General features: G+C 51.8%; 1 protein-coding gene across 2 annotated transcripts in view; it reads left to right on the forward strand.

The window, feature by feature from the left end:
• LOC123771628 (dynein regulatory complex subunit 2) overlaps positions 1 to 25,225 on the forward strand; it is a 35,734-nt gene extending 10,509 nt beyond the window's left edge. The window contains exons 5-12 of one of the 2 annotated variants that reach the window (XM_069313413.1): positions 3,110 to 3,307; positions 4,384 to 4,563; positions 5,792 to 5,998; positions 12,741 to 12,833; positions 14,301 to 14,484; positions 16,547 to 16,698; positions 18,952 to 19,196; positions 23,779 to 25,225. In XM_069313413.1, the coding sequence (XP_069169514.1) occupies positions 3,110 to 3,307; positions 4,384 to 4,563; positions 5,792 to 5,998; positions 12,741 to 12,833; positions 14,301 to 14,484; positions 16,547 to 16,698; positions 18,952 to 19,196; positions 23,779 to 23,968 (1,449 nt within the window). In that variant the 3' untranslated portion in view covers positions 23,969 to 25,225. The remainder of the gene's footprint in view (positions 1 to 3,109; positions 3,308 to 4,383; positions 4,564 to 5,791; positions 5,999 to 12,740; positions 12,834 to 14,300; positions 14,485 to 16,546; positions 16,699 to 18,951; positions 19,197 to 23,778) is intronic. The other variant, XM_069313414.1, reaches the window with a different exon arrangement.
• Positions 25,226 to 25,645: the final 420 nt, after the last annotated feature.

A 25,645-nucleotide genomic window follows, 5' to 3' on the forward strand; every position in this document is an offset into this window, starting at 1 on the left:
GCATAGAATGGAAGAGATTTGTAGGAGAAAATTCTGTTAAAGTGCCAGATTTTCGAAAAGCTGATTTTAATATCCTAAGAAATTATTTGGGTCAAATAGATTGGAAAGTCTTGGGCATGGGGTGTGGGCCGGTCTTGGAGCTAGACGTGAACCCAACGATAGGTGACGTAAAGGGGAATTCGATGTGGATTCAAAATATAACTTATTTAAAAATATTCTAAGCAAAGAACACAGTATACCATACAAATTGAATACATCGAATACTAATGATCCAAAATGGATAACAAAGGATCTGATGAAACTTATAGGTAGAAAGAGAGCGTGGTACAAAAGGATTAAGAATGGGGAAGGCAGTTTAGAACAAGAATTCGCACAACTGGTTAGAAATGCTTAAAAAAAGAGATAAGGAGAGCAAAAAGAAACTATGAAGTTCATATAGCAGGCCAAGCAAAGACAAAATCCTGAAGTTTTTTCAGTTATATCGAACGAAGATTAGGGAAAGGATATGGGCACTGCTTTCCCCGGAAAGCGGTGGAATTTCTGGTGGCGAGAAAGACATTTGCACAGCGCTTTCCGCGGGCGCTGCGCATGCAGTGTGGATGGCTTATTTAAGGGAATGGGGGGGTGTGGGAGGGTCTGGCCCTCACTTACTCTGCTGCCACCGCCTGCTTGACAACGAAACGCCCGTCCTCCTCCCTTTCCTGGCCCCAGTCCACTTACTCTGTATTACGCCTTCGTACTCGTTACTCTCTCATTGCTCCCCTAGTTGTGGGGTGCATCGCCGGATCCCCAAGTGTTCACTGTTCGTAGCTAGTTCACTTTGTCAACAACACCCTTGTAGTAATTCAAGTTAGTTTTTTCCACAGACTGTACCTGCAATCTAGGTACTTATAAGCTCCACCATTAAACCGGGAAATGTTATATATCTTTTCTCCTTGGCGGCTAGGCCTAATGGTCTGTGTTAATTTTCCTCCTATTATTTATCGGGCATTTCCCAGTCTCTATGTACCTTTCGCCCGTACTTGTTATTTACTGTATTAACTCATCTAGGTTATAGCACTATGTCTTATCTTGTTACTCACACTCTTTATTTACTGTATTAACTCATCTAGGTTATAGCACTATGTCTTATCTTGTTACTCACACTCTTTATTTACTGTATTAACTCACCTAGGTTATAACACTATGTCTTATCTTGTTACTCACACTCTTTATTTACTGTATTAACTCCCCTAGGTTATAGCACTATGTCTTATCTTGTTACTTGACTCTAAGCATACTTTTAGCGGTGCGCTGACCGAACTAGGTGTGGGTGTTGCAGTGGCCTCCAAGACACTAAGCTATGTCTGCAGAAGATTAGGGATAAGAATGTCTGGTGCTCAAGTTTCTGGAGTGAGGTTAAGTCAGGTCCCATGAGCTGCACGTTGTCCTACAGCACCAAGATAGGTGAAGGAAGTATAGGGGGGGGGGAGGTAAAGAGCGACTACAGTACGTTGGCGGGAACTACTGTGATCAAGTCGTTAATATTGTATGTGTACTACACCAGGGAACACCAGTATCGTCACAGGTACTATTGTCTAAAAGAACACTGCTTTTTCTCCCCTAAAAAAGTGGTGGATTTTCTGAGGGGAAGGAAAACGTCTGTCTGGGAGCCGAGTCTAACCGCCCAAGCTGCGCGCGCAACGAGCCGAGGTTATATAAGCTCTGCCCGCAGACTGGGGAGCCAGTGTTCTCGACAAGCAAGCAGCTGCTCACTTACAAAATTGTTGTTGTTGTTGTTATAGATTCAGCTACTCGAAACAAGTTAAAAGTAGCACGGGCTATGGTGAGCCCGTAGTGGACTTACCTGGCACTGGAGCGGGGCAAGTAGCACAGGCTATGGTGAACCCGTAGTTGACTTACCTGGCACAGGAGCGGGGCAAGTAGCACAGGCTATGGTGAACCCGTAGTTGACTTACCTGGCACAGGAGCGGGGCAAGTAGCACGGGCTATGGTGAGCCCGTAGTTTACCTGGCACAGGAGCGGGGCAAGTAGCACGGGCTATGGTGAGCCCGTAGTGGACTTACCTGGCACAGGAGCGGGGCAAGTAGCACAGGCTATGGTGAGCCCGTAGCTTACCTGGCACAGGAGCGGGGCAAGTAGCACGGGCTATGGTGAACCCGTAGTGGACTTACCTGGCACAGGAGCGGGGCAAGTAGCACGGGCTATGGTGAGCCCGTAGTGAACTTACCTGGCACAGGAGCGGGACAAGTAGCACGGGATATGGTGAGCCCGTAGTGGACTTACCTGGCACAGGAGCGGTGCTGTGTGTCTAAATTGTTTGTTGGTTCAATATTATACGGTTCTATGTCAAGACTTTCCATGTGTGTGTTGTCTCATTTCAGGAGCATACAGTGACGCCAGAGAGGTCGGAGGTGGTCGCTTGTGATATCCTGTATTAATTAATTATTGTAGTGATATCCTGTATTAATTAATCCTGTATTAAGTTAATTACTCTGTTTATTGATTAATTGTCCGTGTGATTGTTAATTACAAATGTGTTGTGATTTTTGGCCAGTGTTATAGAGTAGCATTGTTACACTGTGTTCTGCTTGTCTGCGCCACAAGGACTTGATGATATGAACTTTAATTGGTAATTAAGGATTCAGTGAGAAGTTACTTATGGGTAATTAACATCAACAAGTGAAGGGACATAGTTATGTTTGGCAAGTGAGTTACAGCGAGGATGTGTTAACGTAATTACTTATACATTAATTATCTGTTTGTTTTACAGTAATTAATGCAGTTACTCAGTGTTTAATTGACCAACCACTTGGGCTGGACGGTAGAGCGACGGTCTCGCTTCCTGCAGGGCTGCGTTCAATCCCCGACCGTCCAAGTGGTTGGGGCACCATTCCTTCCCCCCGTCCCATCCCCAATCCTTATCCTGACCCCTTCCCAGTGCTATATAGTTGTAATAGCTTGGCGCTTTCCCCTGATAATTTCCTCCCTCTGGCCACCTGCCATTGGCTACTTCCCTCTTCATCTTCGTCCCTTGGTAATGTTTGTTCTCACAGCTGAGACACAGTTCTCCCGCCTGTGTTGAGTAGCGGTGTTCTCCGTGTTCCAGTTGGAGGAGGAGGTGGCGGGGGCGCTGGTGGAGCGGGAGGCCACCCTGGAGGAGGCCTGGGCCAGGCTGGCCGTGTCCGTGAGGGACCACCGTCACCACACGGCCTCCCTCAGGGCCACCTGTCACCACCTCCAGCAGCGGGTCTCCACCAACCACGCCAACCTCACCCTCATCAACCACGCTATTAAAGACATCCAGGTGAGGCTCCGTGGTGCTGTCAGACCACACAGGTGAGGCTCCGTGGTGCTGTCAGACCACACAGGTGAGGCTCCGTGCTGCTGTCAGACCACACAGGTGAGGCTCCGTGGTGCTGTCAGACCACACAGGTGAGGCTCCGTGACGCTGCTAGACCACACAGGTGAGGCTCCGTGGTGCTGTCAGACCACACAGGTGAGGCTCCGTGGTGCTGTCAGACCACACAGGTGAGGCTCCGTGGTGCTGTCAGACCACACAGGTGAGGCTCTGTGGTGCTGTCAGACCACACAGGTGAGGCTCCGTGGTGCTGTCAGACCACACAGGTGAGGCTCCGTGGTGCTGCTAGACCACACAGGTGAGGCTCTGTGGTGCTGTCAGACCACACAGGTGAGGCTCCGTGACGCTGCTAGACCACACAGGTGAGGCTCTGTGGTGCTGTCAGACCACACAGGTGAGGCTCCGTGACGCTGCTAGACCACACAGGTGAGGCTCCGTGACGCTGCTAGACCACACAGGTGAGGCTCCGTGGTGCTGCTAGACCACACAGGTGAGGCTCCACAACACCAGTATTAGCGGCCTCTCAGATAAAGTCAGGTCTTGGATTCCAGCCAAACTCAACTTGTGTGCGACTAACACACTAACATACACCAGTGGGGGATTAATGGACTATTTCAAGGGTTTTAGGTTTTGAAATCTGTTTGATAGGGGCCTCGTAGCCTGGTGGATAGCGCGCAGGACTCGTAATTCTGTGGCGCGGGTTCGATTCCCGCACGAGGCAGAAACAAATGGGCAAAGTTTCTTTCACCCTGAATGCCCCTGTTACCTAGCAGTAAATAGGTACCTGGGTGTTAGTCAGCTGTCACGGGCTGCTTCCTGGGGGGTGGAGGCCTGGTCGAGGACCGGGCCGCGGGGACACTAAAGCCCCGAAATCATCTCAAGATAACCTCAAGAAGATATTAAACTTCATGAATATGTCTGTCTGTATTTAATCAACCGCTCTACATACATCTGTCTATATCTTAACATTCCTCTGATATTCTCTATATATTCACTGTACCTGTGTGTGCGTGGCTGAGCAGAGCGAAGTGGAGGAGGTGCGGAGGAGACTCCGGCAGGTGGAGAGGCCGTCAGACGCGGCACAAGAACTCAGGCAGCTGAAGAAGACGGTGATGGTGCTGCGAGCCACCCTCGCCTCCCACCGTGTCGCTCAACGGTCGCTCATCAAGGCCATCAACAGGAGGGGCTACGAGGCCAAGAAGGTAGGACACCCTCAGTCATCAACAGGAGGGGCTACGAGGCCAAGAAGGTAGGACACCCTCAGTCATCAACAGGAGGGGCTACGAGGCCAAGAAGGTAGGACACCCTCAGTCATCAACAGGAGGGGCTACGAGGCCAAGAAGGTAGGACACCCTCAGCCATCAACAGGAGGGGCTACGAGGCCAAGAAGGTAGGACACCCTCAATCATCAACAGGAGGGGCTACGAGGCCAAGAAGGTAGGACACCCTCAGCCATCAACAGGAGGGCTACGAGGCCAAGAAGGTAGGACACCCTCAGTCATCAACAGGAGGGCTACGAGGCCAAGAAGGTAGGACACCCTCAGTCATCAACAGGAGGGCTACGAGGCCAAGAAGGTAGGACACCCTCAGCCATCAACAGGAGGGCTACGAGGCCAAGAAGGTAGGACACCCTCAGTCATCAACAGGAGGGGCTACGAGGCCAAGAAGGTAGGACACCCTCAGCCATCAACAGGAGGGCTACGAGGCCAAGAATGTAGGACACCCTCAGTCATCAACAGGAGGGCTACGAGGCCAAGAAGGTAGGACACCCTCAGTCATCAACAGGAGGGGCTACGAGGCCAAGAAGGTAGGACACCCTCAGCCATCAACAGGAGGGCTACGAGGCCAAGAAGGTAGGACACCCTCAGCCATCAACAGGAGGGGCTACGAGGCCAAGAAGGTAGGACACCCTCAGTCATCAACAGGAGGGCTACGAGGCCAAGAAGGTAGGACACCCTCAGTCATCAACAGGAGGGCTACGAGGCCAAGAAGGTAGGACACCCTCAGCCATCAACAGGAGGGCTACGAGGCCAAGAAGGTAGGACACCCTCAGTCATCAACAGGAGGGCTACGAGGCCAAGAAGGTAGGACACCCTCAGCCATCAACAGGAGGGCTACGAGGCCAAGAAGGTAGGACACCCTCAGTCATCAACAGGAGGGCTACGAGGCTAAGAACTCGAGAATTCAAAGACTCAGGCAGAGTGTGAAAAGAGACAAAAAAAGTAGTTTTTGTATTTGTGTGTGTTTTGTTATTCTACATTTTCCTTAATATTCAAAATAACTTCATCATTATAATAATGTATGAAATGTAAAATGACAGTGTAGCACTGTCTTAAATCCCTCCACCAAGAGCGACCATCCCTCCACCAAGAGCGTCGTCGACCACCATTACTGGTGGTGGACGACGCTGACACTGACCTCTCGTGGCAGGAGCTGGAGCAGGTGGTGAAGGAGGGGCGGGCGGTCCTGGAGCTGGCCGCCACCTGCGGCCGCCTGGAGACCGCTAGGGACCGCAACCTTCCCTTCTTACCGCCACCGCCTGCCCCCTCTCTCGCCGCAGACGGCCGCCTGCGGACCCGCCTCACTCTTCCCGCCCAGCCGCTCCACCACACCCATCTCGGCCGCACCCTTCCGCAGGTAGGCTGCGGCCCACATTCACTTAAGTTCTAGATATTAATGTTTTTCTTGCCCGAAACGCATTGCGTAATAGTGGCTTTAGGCATTGTATGTACTAGCTCTATCTATATATCAATCCATTAATGTAACATCACTTGTATGTATATACCTTACCTGAATAAACATCTGAATCTGAATCTGACTTGCCATTGTGATCACGTTCAGGTCGCCCTATTCTCATCTTGGCTGTGAGAATAGGGCCACTTGTAAACTAACAAAGGTTAACTTAGCCAAACCTAATCTAACATTATCTAGAGTTCTAGATTACCGTAACAGTTAACTTGTCCAGATAATCGTGGTTAAATTTCAGGTGTAAGTCCTTTATAGATTAGCTGTATTGCAAATAATTTGTGCTGTACCTATTACAGAGGTTATCAAGCATATTGACGTGTCTCCATCTTGTGTGTGGAGCATATACTAAGATAAGATAAGATATGTGTTCAGGTAAAGGTACATACATTCAAAATGAGTCACATTGTGTGGGATTAATAGATAGAGCTGGTACAGTGCAGTACAGTACAGTGCAGTACAGTGCAGTACAGTACAGTACAGTACAGTACAGTACAGTACAGTACAGTGCAGTACTGTACAGTGCAGTACAGTACAGTGCAGTACAGTACAGTGCAGTACAGTACAGTGCAGTACAGTACAGTACAGTACAGTGCAGTACAGTACAGTACAGTGCAGTACAGTACAGTACAGTACAGTACAGTACAGTGCAGTACAGTACAGTACAGTGCAGTACAGTGCAGTACAGTACAGTACAGTACAGTACAGTACAGTGCAGTACAGTACAGTACAGTACAGTACAGTACAGTGCAGTACAGTACAGTACAGTACAGTGCAGTACTGTACAGTACAGTACAGTGCAGTACAGTACAGTACAGTACAGTGCAGTACAGTACAGTACAGTACAGTACAGTGCAGTGCAGTGCAGTGCAGTACAGTACAGTACAGTACAGTACAGTGCAGTGCAGTACAGTACAGTACAGTGCAGTACAGTACAGTACAGTACAGTACAGTACAGTACAGTACAGTGCAGTGCAGTACAGTGCAGTGCAGTACAGTACAGTACAGTACAGTACAGTGCAGTACAGTACAGTACAGTACAGTACAGTACAGTACAGTACAGTACAGTGCAGTACAGTACAGTACAGTACAGTGCAGTACAGTACAGTACAGTACAGTACAGTACAGTGCAGTACAGTACAGTGCAGTACAGTGCAGTACAGTACAGTGCAGTACAGTGCAGTGCAGTACAGTACAGTACAGTACAGTACAGTGCAGTACAGTACAGTACAGTGCAGTACAGTACAGTACAGTGCAGTGCAGTACAGTGCAGTGCAGTACAGTACAGTACAGTGCAGTACAGTACAGTGCAGTACAGTACAGTACAGTGCAGTACAGTGCAGTACAGTACAGTGCAGTACAGTGCAGTACAGTACAGTACAGTACAGTACAGTACAGTGCAGAACAGTACAGTACATTACAGTACAGTACATTACATTACAGTACAGTACAGTACAGTACAGTGCAGTGCAGTACAGTACAGTACAGTGCAGTGCAGTACAGTACAGTACATTACAGTGCAGTGCAGTACAGTACAGTACAGTACAGTACAGTACAGTGCAGTACAGTACAGTACAGTGCAGTGCAGTACAGTACAGTACAGTACAGTACAGTACAGTACAGTACAGTACAGTGCAGTACAGTACAGTGCAGTACAGTACAGTACAGTACAGTGCAGTACAGTACAGTGCAGTACAGTACAGTGCAGTACAGTACAGTACAGTGCAGTACAGTACAGTACAGTGCAGTACAGTACAGTTCATACAGTGCCTGAAGCCACTAATACACACAGAGTTTCGGGCAAGTTGTGGGAAGAAAAGCTTAGACTAAAACTTAATACTAATTGAGATCGAAAGTATAAATTGAAATTAAAAAAGGAAAACAGGAAAAAGAGATTAATAATAATTACATGATGGATAGAACAACAGAAAATGCAACAGAACAGCAGAAGGAATTTTAACTAAATAAATAGAAGATTAAAGGGAGGCCGGTCGGCCGAGCGGACAGCACGCGGGGCTTGTGATCCTGTGGTCCCGGGTTCAATCCCAGGTCCCGGCGAGAAACAATGGGCAGAGTTTCTTTCACCCTACGCCCCTGTTACCTAGCAGTAAAATAGGTACCTGGGTGTTAGTACACCCAGTCAGCTGTTAGTCAGCTGTCATGGGCTGCTTCCTAGGGGTGGAGGCCTGGTCGAGGACCGGGCCGCGGGGACACTAAAGCCCCGAAATCATCTCAAGATAACCGCAAGATTACAATTTTCTTTAAGTTTATCCATGGCGGGAATCAGCAGTTATACAAGTTGGTCAACACATTGTATGTTTGAGAACAGCAAGACATGGGTTGACATTTAGGGGGTAAGGTAGGTTACACGGAGTTAATTAGGTAGTGCTTAGTTCTACTCTTAAACTGGTTGAGAGAGGTACAGCCTTTGACATGACTGGGGAGGTCATTCCACATTCTGGGTCCCTTGATTTGTAGAGCATTTCTAGTTTGGTTAAGTCACTACTCTAGGAATATCAAATAGGTATGTGTTTCTGGTGTGGTGCTCATGGGTTCTGTTACAACCTTCTAGGAAGCTTTTAAGGTCATGATTGACATTACAATTCAGAGTTTTAAATATATAGAGTACACAAGAGAGGATGTGCAGTGACTTAATGTCTAACATATTCAGAGATTTCAGTAGGGGTACCGAGTGATGTCTGGAGCCAGAGTTGGATATTGTTCTAATAGCAGCTTTGTGTTGAGTAATTAGAGGACGTAAATGATTTTAGGTAGTAGAACCCCAAGCACAAATACCATAATTGAGATAAGGATCTTCAGGTTATCTTGAGATGATTTCGGGGCTAAGCGTCCCCGCGGCCCGGTCCTCGACCAGGCCTCCTTTTTGTTACACACCCCCAGGAAGCAGCCCGTAGCAGCTGTCTAACTCCCAAATACCTATTTACTGCTAGGTGAACAAGCGCATCAGAGTGAAAGAAACTCTGCCCCATTTGTGTCCACCTCAAGATCAAAAACCACATCTAGTATCGGGCCCCTGCGAAAGGGAGATGGAACTTTCACCGATGACAACAAAGAAATGAGCGAGCTACTGAGGAAGCAGTACGACTCTGTTTTCAGTGAGCCATTAAACACACTAAAGATTGATAACCCAAATTAATTTTTCATGGATATGATACCAACATCAAATCATATATCAGACGTCACCCTATCCCCACTGGATTTTGAAGAAGCCATAAACAGTATGCCTATGCACTCTGCACCAGGCCCGGATTCTTGGAACTCCATATTCATCAAGAACTGTAAAAAAACACTATCGCAGGCCCTCCACATTCTGTGGAGACAAAGCCTAGATACTGGCGTTATTCCTGATATACTAAAAACAGCAGAGATAGCACCACTTCATAAAGGAGGAAATAAGGCAGAGGCAAAAAATTACAGACCGATAGCACTAACATCGCACATTATAAAAAATTTTGAGAGTGCTAAGAAGTAAGATCACAAAATACATGGAATCACAGCATCTCCATAACCCCGGACAACATGGTTTCAGAACAGGGCGCTCTTGCCTGTCGCAGTTGCTGGACCACTATGATATGGCATTAGATGCTATGGAAGACAAACAAAACGCTGATGTAATTTACACAGATTTCGCAAAAGCTTTTGATAAATGTGACCATGGCGTTATTGCACATAAAATGCGTTCAAAAGGAATTACCGGAAAAATAGGCAGATGGATCTACAATTTCCTGACCAACAGAACCCAATGTGTAATAGTCAACAAAATAAAATCCAGCCCATCAACCGTGAAGAGCTCAGTTCCCCAGGGTACTGTGCTTGCTCCAGTACTTTTTCTCATCCTCATATCGGACATAGGCAAGAACACAACCTATAGCACTGTATCATCCTTTGCAGATGACACTAGGATCTTCATGAGAGTAGGCAACATATAGGACACGGCGAACCTCCAGTCAGATGTAGATCAGGTCTTTCTATGGGCTACAGAAAATAATATGGAGTTTAACGAAGATAAGTTCCAGCTCATGCGCTATGGAAAAAATGAAAATATAAAAACGGAAACCACGTACAAAACTCAGGCAAATCATAACATAGAACGAAAAGGCAATGTAAAGGATCTGGGTGTACTCATGTCGGAAGACCTTACCTTTAAAGAACACAATAAAGTAGCCGTCACAACTGCAAGAAAAATGACAGGTTGGATAACAAGAACTTTTCACACTAGAGATGCTATACCGATGATGACACTTTTCAAAACGCTTGTGCTCTCTAGAGTGGAGTACTGCAGCACAATGACAGCCCCTTTCAAAGCTGGAGAAATTGCTGACCTGGAGAGCGTGTAGAGATCCTTTACTGCTAGAATCCACTCAGTAAAACACCTAAACTATTGGGACCGACTAAAGAGCCTAAATCTGTACTCCCTTGAGCGCAGGCGGGAGAGATACATAATAATTTACACGTGGAAAATGTTAGAGGGGCTGGTCCCAAACCTGCACACAGAAATAACATCACATGAGACCAGAAGACATAGCAGGATGTGCAGAATACCCCCGTTGAAAAGCGAAGGTGCAACAGGTACTCTGAGAGAGAACTCTATCAACATCAGAGGCCCGAGACTGTTCAACACGCTTCCACTACACATAAGGGGCATAACTGGCAATCCCCTCACAGTGTTCAAGAGAGAACTGGATAAGCACCTCCAAAGGATACCTGATCAATCAGGCTGTGACTCATACGTCAGGCTGCGAGCAGCCGCGTCCAACAGCCTGGTTGATCAGTCCGGCAACCAGGAGGCCTGGTCGACGACCGGGCCGCGGGGACGCTAAGCCCCGGAAGCACCTCAAGGTAACCTCAAGGTAACCTCCACTAGGGATCGAACCCAGAACCTTAGGAACCAAATCCCGAGCGCTGTCCACTCAGCTGTCAGACCCCTACAGGTTAGGATAGATAAGAGAGTAATAGAGCATCACCAGGGCAGGGCGAGATACATAATATCTTATTTATTTATTTATTTATTTATTTATTTATTTATATACAAGAAGGTACATTGGGTTTGTGAGAATACATAGCACAGTATTAACACTCTTGTAAAGCCACTAGTACGCGCAGCGGTTCGGGCAGGTCCTTAATCTAACAGATAATTTTAAGTAGGTAAATTCTAGCAGAATTAATAACATGATAACAAATACATTGCAAGAAAAAAATGAGATGAGAGAGATTAGTAAGTATATTAAAGCACATTGGTATATTAAAGCTCTGATTGATTACATTGACAGCTTGATTGGTAATTTAAACAAGATTAATAGACACCATACAGCAGATTGACAGCACATATAAGAAGACAGCAATGATCACAAGGGTAAAGATGTTCAGATTGGGTACATAAAGATTGGGAGATTGGGTAGCAATAGATACAGTGCAGTAGATACATACAGTGATTGGGTAACAATAGATATCTGATCTTAGAAAGAATGCCAACAGTTTTAGAAACTGTTTTTCTATATTTAGAATGTGTCCCCTGAAATTCAGCTTGTGGTCGATGGGAACACCAAAGAATTTACCATTTACTTTGTTACTAATTTGGATATTATTTATTCTTAGATTAATTTAATCTGAGGATTTATTACCAAACAAAATATAGAAAGTTTTGTCAATGTTTAGGGCGAGTTTGTTGGCAGTTAGCCACAAATGGACTTTATTTTTTTCAGTATTCACTGTGACATTTAGAGCAAGGGGGTCAGGACTGGAGAAAATGAAGGATGTGTCCTCAGCAAATATGATTGGTTTGAGGTGTTTAGAGGCACGTGGAAGGTCATTAATGTAGATGAGAAAGAGGAGAGGGCCAAGTATGCTGCCCTGTGTTGATTAGTAGTGTAGGGGGAATTGGAATTATTCACAGAAACATACTGGAGCCTGTCAGTAAGGTAAGATTTGACGTATTGCAGGGAGTGTCCTCTGACTCCATAATGATGTCATTTAAGAAGGTTTTGGTGGTTGACAGTGTCAAAAGCCTTACGCAGGTCCACAAATAACCCAACAGGGAACTCATTTTTATCAAGAGCTGAATGTATCAAGTTAATCATACTAATAAGTGCATCGTTAGTGCTTTTTTTGGGTCTGAAGCCATATTGACAAGAGCTAAGTATATTGTGTTTGGCTAGAAAAGAGTAAAGCTGCCTGTAGATTAGTTTTTCAAATATTTTTGACAAGTTTGGCAGAAGTGATATAGGTCTGTAGTTGTTGACATCAGTGAGATCACCATATTTATGGACATTTATGCACCACTAGAATAGTTCGGTGAACTTGGTGACAAATGCTACATACACCAATTTTTTTTTCTGGTGAACTACGCTCACCATTACAGTAAATCTGGTCAGGTCATGTTAAATCGGTTTAGTTAGATCATCGTGATAATCACATCTTAAGTCGCGTCCATCCACTTAGACGGGTGGGAAGGCGACGGCTTTGCTTCTTACAGATCTGGCGTTCGATCCCCGATGGCCCACGTAGCTGGGCACTTTCCTTAACGTGTCTGCTATCCTTGCTTGTAATATGTCATAAAATACCTTCCAAATACTAGTCAAATTGTCTTAACGCTTTCTTCCAATATTTGCTTGAGGAGGTGGAGCCTGAGGCGGGGCTGTGGGAGGACGCCGAGGAGGGGCTCGGCACCTCCCTCCCATCAGCGAAGGAGCCTCCACTACTGGCCACGGTGAGTGTCTGAACGTTCCTGTGGGGCGGAGAGCAGGGTGGGTGCAGGTTCCTGTGGGGTGGAGAGCAGGGTGGGTGCAGGTTCCTGTGGGGGTGGAGAGCAGGGTGGGTGCAGGTTCCTGTGGGGGCGGAGAGCAGGGTGGGTGTTATAAGTGTTGTCTGCTATGGAGGATCTAGTATTATTATGGAGTAGGGTCAGCAGTTAGAATTAAGATGTATCACAAGTAATGGAGATCATATAGGCCCGGCCCCCAATAAAACTATAAAGCAGTAATATCTATAGTGACTTCCAGAAAAGGTCAGCCTAGAGGTAGATCATTGATCTCCTACACAGGAAGAATGGATACTCCTTTAAAACTAACTTATTTATTAAACCCCCTTAATAACCCCCAATGGCCTCGTAGCCTGGTGGATAGCGCGTAGGACTCGTAATTCTGTGGCGCGGGTTCGATTCCCGCACGAGGCAGAAACAATTGGGCAAAGTTTCTGTCACCCTGAATGCCCCTGTTACCTAGCAGTAAATAGGTACCTGGGAATTAGTCAGCTGTCACGGGCTGCTTCCTGGGGGTGGAGGCCTGGTCGAGGACCGGGCCGCGGGGACACTAAAGCCCCAAAATCATCTCAAGATAATCTCAAGATACATTCACTACAATAACAACAATTACTTTACCACACTATCTTACGTTAACTACCTTGGTCCACATAGACAGGATACAAGGTTTACACTTGGGACAAGCTAGGGTAAAGTCTACTAGGCAAGGGACACTAGCAAGGACTCTAGGTAGCTTACTGGTACCACTTCAGCCCACGTGGTCCCACTGGGACCCCTCAGAGTAACTTAGCAATATAAACACTAGTAATACCCTAACACATTTCTACACACTTATGCCAGAAAACGAGAATACAGCACGTTACTTAGCTTGGTAAACTAGACACAGGATAAGGTAAGGGAGAGAAGTAGGAGGAAGGGGAGAGGGATGCAGGGCAACACAGTAGAGATGTTGACACCACGACGCCTGCCAGAGAAGACCGCTTCAGCCTCCAGTCCCAGAGCTCCCGGGCTGACTCGCTGCCGGCCGACTACTCAGCTAATCGTACAGCAGCCCTATATCCAAGTTTACTCAGATCTACTTTACTCTGATCTACTACTTAGATCTACTTTAATACTTTCTAATCATTTGTAAACATAGTTGATGCCTATTTTATTAATTAATAATCAACCACAAGCTCAGTCTTTAAATGCTCTGTGAGAAACAAGATTCGTCTTACGTGTGGCAAGGCAGATACGAACAGAGACACGTCGACAAGCGCCTCAAATAATATAAAGTCATTTATTTTGCTCAATTTGACCTCTGGTTTCCACTGATAAACCCAGGGTCGTAACAGTGGGTGCAGCCATAACGTGTGGTAAATAATCCTCTTGTATTAAAGTTGCAAAAAGCAAGGATATATTATATTTCATCAACAGACAACTCCGAGGGGGTCTCGGAGCCTAGTGGAGACAGACGAGGGTGTAGGGTCTAGTGTGGGGCACTCCGCTGCCGCCTCCAGCACCATGGCCTCCGGAACCATGGCCATCAGCACCATGGCCCTCAGCACTATGGCCTCTGGCACAGTGCCACTGCCCAGCCTCCATACACCATACCCGAAAGGTGAGTGTTAGGATTAAGGTTCTTTTTGTTGTTTTAGATTTAGCTACTCAGAACGAAATGTCCATGTAGCACGGGCTATGGTGAGCCCGTAATTGAGTTCGGTTATTTGCGATAACCTTGTTACTCTGATATTTGGGTCAAAGGTTTAAATGGAGGTGGGGATTCCTCGTTTTTCCCTGTTTCTTTTTTCGCTTCTGTTTTAGTGCACTTGTTTTAGTCTTGTTTTAATGATATTATCTTTGTGGCGGATGTAGATGCAGAATGCTCACTAGTGAGTCCCATTCCTCAACGGCTTTTCTAATCATTGTAGTGGCCGTGGAATGTGCATGTAATGCAGCTGCTGTCGTTGGATTAATGTTGAGTTTGATGCACAGGGCTTCAGTAGCTTCACATTCCAGTAAGTAGTGCAATAGTGGCGCCTCTGCTTCTGTTCCACAGATATGACACTCTTTAACTATTGGGTTCATTACCTCCCAGCAGCACTTGTAACCAAGTCTGAGTCTGTGTATGGCTACTGCAATGTCTCTGGATATCTTTTTGTCAGGCATGAAAGAGTAGTACCCATTGGCTTGTTCGTACAATATCGCAGTGGATCTTCCTTCCGCTACTTTGGCTCTGTGGCGACTTTTGATAGTTGAGAATATTTTCTTCTTGATTTGCTCCTTAATCTGTGAAAAACTTGGAGGTATTTGAACCTGTACAACAGGTAGAGCAGTGGCAGTTTTTGCTAGTGAGTCTGCCTCTTCATTACCATCTATGCCAATGTGACTTGGTATCCAATTTAGGGTGATTGACAGCCCTAGATTATGGGCTACGATTAAGGTATTTTGTAGGATTAAGTACTACATAGGTTAGGTGTATCATGTTTTGAGGAGATGCTCTTTTGTTCATAAGCATTGTCAATAGTAAATCATGTAACATATACCGGTGACGTCATTGATTGTTGTTGTTGGACTCAAGCCATGTGGAGCAGACGTGGCGTTATCTTCCTGGCCAAACATTACAGTGGTGGCGCCATCTGCTGCATGCCACAGTAACAGAGACGTGCCCGGCATTGTCCCGCTGGCGGACACCACACACACACACACTACCTTCACCACTGTGGCCGTCTCTCCTCCACCACCTGCCCCACCACCTGGCCACTACTCCCTCCACCACCTGCCCCACCACTGTGGCCGTCTCTCCTCCACCACCTGCCCCACCACTGTGGCCGTCTCTCCTCCACCACCTGCCCCACCACTGTGGCCGTCTCTCCTCCACCACCTGCCCCACCACTGTGGCCATCTCTCCTCCACCACCTGCCCCACCACTGTGGCCGTCTCTCCTCCACCACCTGCCCCACCACTGTGGCCATCTCTCCTCCACCACCTGCCCCACCACTGTGGCCGTCTCTCCTCCACCACCTGCCCCACCACTGTGGCCGTCTCTCCTCCACCACCTGCCCCACCACTGTGGCCGTCTCTCCTCCACCACCTGCCCCACCACTGTGGCCGTCTCTCCTCCACCACCTGCCCCACCACTGTGGCCATCTCTCCTCCACCACCTGCCCCACCACTGTGGCCGTCTCTCCTCCACCACCTGCCCCACCATTGGCCGTCTCTCCTCCACCACCTGCCCCACCACTGTGGCCGTCTCTCCTCCACCACCTGCCCCACCACTGTGGCCGTCTCTCCTCCACCACCTGCCCCACCACTGTGGCCGTCTCTCCTCCACCACCTGCCCCACCACTGTGGCCGTCTCTCCTCCACCACCTGCCCCACCACTGTGGCCGTCTCTCCTCCACCACCTGCCCCACCACTGTGGCCGTCTCTCCTCCACCACCTGCCCCACCACTGTGGCCATCTCTCCTCCACCACCTGCCCCACCACTGTGGCCATCTCTCCTCCACCACCTGCCCCACCACTGTGGCCGTCTCTCCTCCACCACCTGCCCCACCACCTGGCCACTACTCCCTCCACCACCACCACTATGTGGCACTGTTCGTGTGCAACAGTCTACGTGTCGTAATAAATATAGGTGGCGATGACAAGGTTGTAATGCTTGTGTGTGTGTGTGTGTGCAGGTGTGGCCGGGGTGCGGGCCGGGGGGCGGGCCACCCTTGGCCAGGACAAGATGGCCAGGATCAGCGAGCTACTGTGCCACGAGGAGGCTGCCAGCGAGGCCGCCCACGCCCACCCAACCCTCCACCCTCTCCCGGACTTCGTTCTCCAAGAGGTAGGCGGCGCCGCTGGACCCCACACAACAACACACATGAACTAGTAAACAAACCCTCCACACTGCTATACTTAGCGCTCCTGCACTTATATATGGCAATATGTATCTCTATCTTCGAGGCAAATAGTGGAACATTGACAAGCCGCTAGCTTCCTGTCCAGGTCGAGGCCGCTAAAGTGGCCCTCGGGTAAATATGTATATCTGTGAGTACATACACACAGACAAGCTAATTCAGATCGTTATAACATATAATGCTGTGTTGACGGGGTCCTCCTTGCTCTGGACAGGAAGCTTGGCAGAATTGTCTCTCTACTACTAAGTGAACAGACGCATCAGGTGAAAGTAAAAGTGCCCAACCGTCTCTCCCGGCCGGGGATCGAACCCAGTCTCCAACCTGGGCACCGAGGTGGTGGGCCAGCCCCTGCTTCCTGGCTCTTGATGGTGGGTGCTGGTGGAGGCGCCGTAGTGTAGTGACCACCACACACTGAGGGTCAGTGTGTAGTGACCACCACACACTGAGGGTCAGTGTGTAGTGGTCACCACACACTGAGGGTCAGTGTGTAGTGACCACCACACACTGAGGGTCAGTGTGTAGTGACCACGACACACTGAGGGTCAGTGTGTAGTGACCACCACACACTGAGGGTCAGTGTGTAGTGGTCACCACACACTGAGGGTCAGTGTGTAGTGACCACCACACACTGAGGGTCAGTGTGTAGTGACCACCACACACTGAGGGTCAGTGTGTAGTGACCACCACACACTGAGGGTCAGTGTGTAGTGACCCTCAATTATCAGACGTAGTAGCCTCTCCTCGTCTACTGATGAAGGCGTCAGCGGCCGAACACGGTAGAGCTCCTGACCCACCTCACTGTGGTGTCCTGCACGTGTGTGAGCAGTCTTGTGTGATGGTCACCTATACATATGAGGCGGACGCCAGCGGGAGGCGTCAAGGGGTAGCGGGCAGCCCGCCTCGTGCCTAACCCGAGCCAAGCGCCCCCAACACCAACACGTCTGGGTCCAGTAGCACAGTGGTCTACGTCCTCGACACTCAAGCCAGGGGTTCCGGGTTCAATCCCCTGACAGGACAGAAACGTTTGGGTACGTTTCATTTAATCTGCCTCTGTTCACAATCAGTAAATAGGTACCGGGGAGCTAGGCAGCTATTGTGGGTGGCATCCCAGGACACATCAGTCACTAGATCTATGAATTCTCAGTAAATTTAAGTAAGGACTTGGTGTCCCCGCCCGCGGGAATGATGTGGGATGGCATGATGACAGGTGGAGTAGGTAGAGAAGCTCTCACTCTCTCACCTCTACTAAATAATCCGCACTACTGCTTCAGACAACTTGCTCGGGCTAGTTCAACAGTACCATCTACATACACACCAACCTCTCCTCCTGTTGTACCTAGTAGCCAGAACACACTAATCGGCCTACTATGCAACACACGATTTGCCTAATAAGCCAAGTTTTCTTAAATTAAACAAAATCATATTTTTTATGAGATGATAAATCTATCCATTTCATTGTTTGACTTAATTTTTTTTTAATTTGAGTTAAAAATTAAGGTAGATATATGACCGCACCTAATATGTACCGTAACCTAACCTATATTAACCTAACCTAACCTAAGCCTAAGGGAGTCGGTCGGCCGAGCGGACAGCACGCTGGACTTATGATCCTGTGGTCCTGGGTTCGATCCCAGGCGCCGGCGAGAAACAATGGGCAGAGTTTCTTTCACCCTATGCCCCTGTTACCTAGCAGTAAAATAGGTACCTGGGTGTTAGTCAGCTGTCACGGGCTGCTTCCTGGGGGTGGAGGCCTGGTCGAGGACCGGGCCGCGGGGACACCAAAGCCCCGAAATCATCTCAAGATAACCAAACCTAGACTGACACAATTAAGTCAACAATTTATGTTATAAATATAATAAAAAATATTTCAAATAAACCAATAGGAAACAATTTCTTTAAAATAACAAAAATCACTCGGCCTATTCGGCAAATCGGGCCTTGCATAGTAGGCCGAGAAGCACGATTCAATAGCCTCTGCCCCCGGACAAGTGCACAACACTCCACTACCACACTATACAAGACTATGTCAACACTATACAAGACTATGTCAACACTATACAAGACTATGTCAACACTATACAAGACTATGTCAACTCCCAGCGGCTCCCCTGCACCTGTATTAACACCTTTACAGTTGTCATACATATAACATGTTGGTTAATAACATTGTGTTGGATCAGGCCGACGAGGTGCTCAAGACCCAGGACGACCTGCGCAACTTCTGGCGCAAGTACCACCATGTGCAGCTGGAGCGCCTGGCCCTGCGCAGCGAGGCGCTCCTCCTGCAGGAGGAGGGAAGACACCTGCGGGCGCTCCTGCGTCAGTACTTTGTCTCCCTGGGAGTGACGGACGCTGCTCTCTCCCAGACCCCGGCCCCCGTCACTGTCTCACACCTCTGTCTCAGCCACCCCAACCGTCTCCCCAGGTCAGTAGTGCCAGCCCCAGGCACCCCCACCCTCCCCCAGGTCAGTAGTGCCAGCCCCAGGCACCCCCACCCTCCCCCAGGTCAGTAGTGCCAGCCCCAGGCACCCCCACCCTCCCCCAGGTCAGTAGTGCCAGCCACAGGCACCCCCACCCTCCCCCAGGTCAGTAGTGCCAGCCCCAGGCACCCCCACCCTCCCCCAGGTCAGTAGTGCCAGCCACAGGCACCCCCACCCTCCCCCAGGTCAGTAGTGCCAGCCCCAGGCACCCCCACCCTCCCCCAGGTCAGTAGTGCCAGCCCCAGGCACCCCCACCCTCCCCCAAGTCAGTAGTGCCAGCCCCAGGCACCCCCACCCTCCCCCAGGTCAGTAGTGCCAGCCCCAGGCACCCCCACCCTCCCCCAGGTCAGTAGTGCCAGCCCCAGGCACCCCCACCCTCCCCCAGGTCAGTAGTGCCAGCCCCAGACACCCTCCCCAGGTCAGTAGTGCCAGCCCCAGACACCCCTACCCTCCCCCAGGTCAGTAGTGCCAGCCCCAGACACCCTCCCCCTCCCCCAGGTCAGTAGTGCCAGCCCCAGGCACCCCCACCCTCCCCCAGGTCAGTAGTGCCAGCCCCAGGCACCCCCACCCTCCCCCAGGTCAGTAGTGCCAGCCCCAGGCACCCCCACCCTCCCCCAGGTCAGTAGCGCCAGCCCCAGACACCCTCCCCCTCCCCCAGGTCAGTAGTGCCAGCCCCAGACACCCTCCCCCTCCCCCAGGTCAGTAGTGCCAGCCCCAGACACCCCCACCCTCCTCCAGGTCAGTAGTGCCAGCCCCAGACACCCCCACCCTCCCCCAGGTCAGTAGTGCCAGCCCCAGACACCCCCACCCTCCCCCAGGTCAGTAGTGCCAGCCCAAGACACCCCCACCCTCCCCCAGGTCAGTAGTGCCAGCCCCAGACACCCCCACCCTCCCCCAGGTCAGTAGTGCCAGCCCAAGACACCCCCACCCTCCCCCAGGTCAGTAGTGCCAGCCCCAGACACCCCCACCCTCCCCCAGGTCAGTAGTGCCAGCCCCAGGCACCCTCCCCCAGGCCAGTAGTGCCAGCCCCAGACACCCCCACCCTCCCCCAGGTCAGTAGTGCCAGCCCCAGGCACCCTCCCCCAGGTCAGTAGTGCCAGCCCCAGACACCCCCACCCTTCCCCAGGTCAGTAGTGCCAGCCCCAGACACCCCCACCCTCCCCCAGGGTCAGTAGTGCCAGCCCCAGACACCCTCACCCTCCCCCAGGTCAGTAGTGCCAGCCCCAGGCACCCTCCCCCAGGCCAGTAGTGCCAGCCCCAGACACCCTCCTCCAGGTCAGTAGTGCCAGCCTCAGACACCCCCACCCTCCCCCAGGTCAGTATAGTGCCAGCCCCAGGCACCCCCCCCCTCCCCCAGGCCAGTAGTGCCAGCCCCAGACACCCCCACCCTCCCCCAGGTCAGTAGTGCCAGCCCCTGACACCCCCACGCTCCCCCAGGTCAGTAGTGCCAGCCCCAGGCACCCCCACCCTCCCCCAGGCCAGTAGTGCCAGCCCCAGACACCCCCACCCTCCCCCAGGCCAGTAGTGCCAGCCCCAGGCCAGTAGTGCCAGCCCCAGACACCCCCACCCTCCCCCAGGCCAGTAGTGCCAGCCCCAGGCCAGTTTTGCCAGCCCCAGACACCCTCACCCTCCCCCAGGCCAGTAGTGCCAGCCCCAGGCACCCTCCCCCAGGTCAGTAGTGCCAGCCCCAGACACCCTCCCCCAGGTCAGTAGTGCCAGCCCCAGACACCCTCCCCCAGGTCAGTAGTGCCAGCCCCAGACACCCTCCCCCAGGTCAGTAGTGCCAGCCCCAGACACCCTCCCCCAGGTCAGTTGTGCCAGCCCCAGACACCCTCCCCCAGGCCAGTAGTGCTAGCCCCAGACACCCCCACCCTCCCCCAGGCCAGTAGTGCCAGCCCCAGACACCCTCCCCCAGGCCAGTAGTGCCAGCCCCAGGCACCCTCCCCCAGGCCAGTAGTGCCATCCCCAGACACCCCCACCCTCCCCCAGGCCAGTAGTGCCAGCCCCAGACACCCTCCCCCAGGTCAGTAGTGCCAGCCCCAGGCACCCTCCCCCAGGTCAGTAGTGCCAGCCCCAGACACCCTCCCCCAGGTCAGTAGTGCCAGCCCCAGACACCCTCCCCCAGGTCAGTAGTGCCAGCCCCAGACACCCTCCCCAGGTCAGTAGTGCCAGCCCCAGACACCCTCCCCCAGGTCAGTTGTGCCAGCCCCAGACACCCTCCCCCAGGCCAGTAGTGCTAGCCCCAGACACCCCCACCCTCCCCCAGGCCAGTAGTGCCAGCCCCAGACACCCTCCCCCAGGTCAGTAGTGCCAGCCCCAGGCACCCTCCCCCAGGTCAGTAGTGCCAGCCCCAGACACCCTCCCCCAGGTCAGTAGTGCCAGCCCCAGAAACCCTCCCCCAGGTCAGTAGTGCCAGCCCCAGACACCCTCCCCCAAGTCAGTAGTGCCAGCCCCAGACACCCTCCCCCAGGTCAGTAGTGCCAGCCCCAGACACCCCCACCCTCCCCCAGGTCAGTAGTGCCAGCCCCAGACACCCCCACCCTCCCCCAGGCCAGTAGTGCCAGCCCCAGACACCCTCCCCCAGGTCAGTAGTGCCAGCCCCAGACACCCTCCCCCAGGCCAGTAGTGCCAGCCCCAGACACCCCCACCCTCCCCCAGGTCAGTAGTGCCAGCCCCAGGCACCCCCACCCTCCCCCAGGTCAGTAGTGCCAGCCCCAGACACCCACACCCTCCCCCAGGTCAGTAGTGCCAGCCCCAGGCACCCTCCCCCAGGCCAGTAGTGCCAGCCCCAGGCACCCCCACCCTCCCCCAGGTCAGTAGTGCCAGCCCCAGACACCCACACCCTCCCCCAGGTCAGTAGTGCCAGCCCCAGGCACCCCCACCGTCCCCCAGGTCAGTAGTGCCAGCCCCAGACACCCCCACCCTCCCCCAGGCCAGTAGTGCCAGCCCCAGACACCCCCACCCTCCCCCAGGCCAGTAGTGCCAGCCCCAGACACCCCCACCCTCCCCCAGGCCAGTAGTGCCAGCCCCAGACACCCCCACCCTCCCCCAGGTCAGTAGTGCCAGCCCCAGACACCCCCACCCTCCCCCAGGCCAGTAGTGCCAGCCCCAGACACCCCCACCCTCCCCCAGGCCAGTAGTGCCAGCCCCAGACACCCCCACCCTCCCCCAGGCCAGTAGTGCCAGCCCCAGACATCCCCACCCTCCCCCAGTCCAGTAGTGCCAGCCCCAGACACCCCCACCCTCCCCCAGACCAGTAGTGCCAGCCCCAGACACCCCCACCCTCCCCCAGGTCAGTAGTGCCAGCCCCAGACACCCCCACCCTCCCCCAGGTCAGTAGTGCCAGCCCCAGACACCCCCACCCTCCCCCAGGCCAGTAGTGCCAGCCCCAGACACCCCCACCCTCCCCCAGGCCAGTAGTGCCAGCCCCAGACACCCTCCCCCAGGCCAGTAGTGCCAGCCCCAGACACCCCCACCCTCCCCCAGGTCAGTAGTGCCAGCCCCAGACACCCCCACCCTCCCCCAGGCCAGTAGTGCCAGCCCCAGACACCCCCACCCTCCCCCAGGCCAGTAGTGCCAGCCCCAGACACCCCCACCCTCCCCCAGGCCAGTAGTGCCAGCCCCAGACACCCCCACCCTCCCCCAGTCCAGTAGTGCCAGCCCCAGACACCCCCACCCTCCCCCAGACCAGTAGTGCCAGCCCCAGACACCCCCACCCTCCCCCAGGTCAGTAGTGCCAGCCCCAGACACCCCCACCCTCCCCCAGGTCAGTAGTGCCAGCCCCAGACACCCCCACCCTCCCCCAGGCCAGTAGTGCCAGCCCCAGACACCCTCCCCCAGGCCAGTAGTGCCAGCCCCAGACACCCCCACCCTCCCCCAGGTCAGTAGTGCCAGCCCCAGACACCCCCACCCTCCCCCAGGCCAGTAGTGCCAGCCCCAGACACCCCCACCCTCCCCCAGGCCAGTAGTGCCAGCCCCAGACACCCCCACCCTCCCCCAGGCCAGTAGTGCCAGCCCCAGACACCCCCACCCTCCCCCAGTCCAGTAGTGCCAGCCCCAGACACCCCCACCCTCCCCCAGACCAGTAGTGCCAGCCCCAGACACCCCCACCCTCCCCCAGGTCAGTAGTGCCAGCCCCAGACACCCCCACCCTCCCCCAGGTCAGTAGTGCCAGCCCCAGACACCCCCACCCTCCCCCAGGCCAGTAGTGCCAGCCCCAGACACCCCCACCCTCCCCCAGGCCAGTAGTGCCAGCCCCAGACACCCTCCCCCAGGCCAGTAGTGCCAGCCCCAGACACCCCCACCCTCCCCCAGGTCAGTAGTGCCAGCCCCAGACACCCCCACCCTCCCCCAGGCCAGTAGTGCCAGCCCCAGACACCCCCACCCTCCCCCGTCTGTGTTTTCATCTCAGGTAAAAGCCAACATTAAAGACTGTAATATATTGGTAGTGGCATTAAGGTGTGTTACAGGTGAGAACATTGTACAAGTGGAGGTGCGGCGGTAACCCTGGTGCTGGTGGTGTTGCAGGAGACGGTCCCAGTCCGTGCCGGCGGGGGGCCATGGTCAGGGCCACGGCCAGGGCCACCTGCTGGCCTCGTGTGAGGACTGGAAGTGGCCCGGCAAGGCTACAGGGAATATGGGGCCACATGTGCAGGAGGCCCACCTGTTGCTGCGCTCCGCCGCCCTCCACTCCCTGCCCAGACTCCACACTGGCTGACCTGCTGTCCTCCTGGCCTGCTGTCCTCCTGGCCTGCTGTCCTCCTGGCCTGCTGTCCTCCTGGCCTGCTGTCCTCCTGGCCTGCTGCTCTCCTGGCCTGCTGCTCTCCACCTGCCCAGACTACGTTAACGTTAACAATATTAACATCAGATAGACAATGTTAGCATTAGCAATAACAATGTGGGAAAATTACTTGACCTATACTTAGACACGAGACTCAACTTCAATACCCACATGCAACACATAGCCAATATAGTCGCAAAAACGGTCGGTATGTTGACCAGACCACACGCTAGAAGGTGAAGGGGCGACGACGTTTCGGTCCGTCCTGGACCATTCTCAAGTCGATTGTCGACTTGAGAATGGTCCAGGACGTCCCTTCGCCTTCTAGTGTGTGGTCTGGTCAACATACTTTAGCCACGTTATTGTGACTCATCGCCTGCAGGAGGTCGGTATACTCTCTAAAATCAGATCTTATATTCCCCACTCTGCTCTCCTCTCACTATACTACACGCTAATCTATCCCTGTCTTACATATGGTATCTGTACATGGGGGTTCAATCACTTCAAACTACCTCAAGCCCATCATCACTCAGCATATCAGAACTATAACAAACTCTGTCTTCAGACAACACTCAGCCCCCTCTGTTTAAGTCCCTTAACGTGCTAAACATACACTCACTCCACACATTCTCTTGTGCTATCTACATGTACAAAACCTTGTTCCTAAATACTAATCTTGATCTGAAACTTTTCCTTGATAGATGTAATAGAACCCATGAGCACCACACCAGAAATAAATATATCCTTGATATTCCCAGAGTCAGGCTAAATCTGTGTAAACGCTTCATGCAAGTAAAAGTGCCCAGTCCATGGAACTCTCTCCCTGATGAATTAAAAAATAATCCAACCTATACCTTATTAAAATGTAAAACCAAAAAGTACCTAATTTCATCCACATAGTTTCCTATCTTGTGCTTCAAACTCACACCGTAACTTGTACTGCCCACTTCCACAATATTAGTACTTAAGACATATATCCTTATCTGTGTAATCACCACTGTCAACTTATGTTGTAGTTATTTATTGATATAAATCCTTGCTACAATGTACATTTTCATCTTACCTGATGTGTTAGGTTAAGGACCTGCCAGAAACGCTGTGTGTGTTAGTGGCTTGGCAAGAATGTAGAAATACCAGTCTTATGTAATCTCATCAACCCATTGTACCTTCTTCTGAATAAATTATTATTATTAAGACTTTGGATTGCATTCCATCCACACCCGGAGCTTCTGAGTCTTTTAGTTTGTCAAAATTATTTCTAATTATTTCGCATGTTATTGGTATATTCCTAAATTCATTCTCCTCCCTTCCTTCAGACATGTGTGTGGGTGAAGGGATGTCATCCCATCACCCGTGTTATAGCGGACTAGCAGACCATGAACTAACTTTGGCAGCTCCATCTTTTGCAGTGAGCTTTCTCGCACTCCGAGTGGTAGCGAAGCTTTCAAACATGTGAAGAACCTGTCACCTGCCTTATCATTGTAGGCATCCTGCAGTCTCCGGAGACTATGGAGTTACACTGGTTGTCGAGGCTGGAGTGGCCTCTCCAGGGCGCAAAGCCAGAGTAGGTCGATATGGAGGACAAGCTGTTACCCATGCAGCAGGTCCCCCCTC

Source organism: Procambarus clarkii, chromosome 75 (genome assembly GCF_040958095.1).
Source record: "Procambarus clarkii isolate CNS0578487 chromosome 75, FALCON_Pclarkii_2.0, whole genome shotgun sequence".
Classification (NCBI taxonomy): domain Eukaryota; kingdom Metazoa; phylum Arthropoda; class Malacostraca; order Decapoda; family Cambaridae; genus Procambarus; species Procambarus clarkii.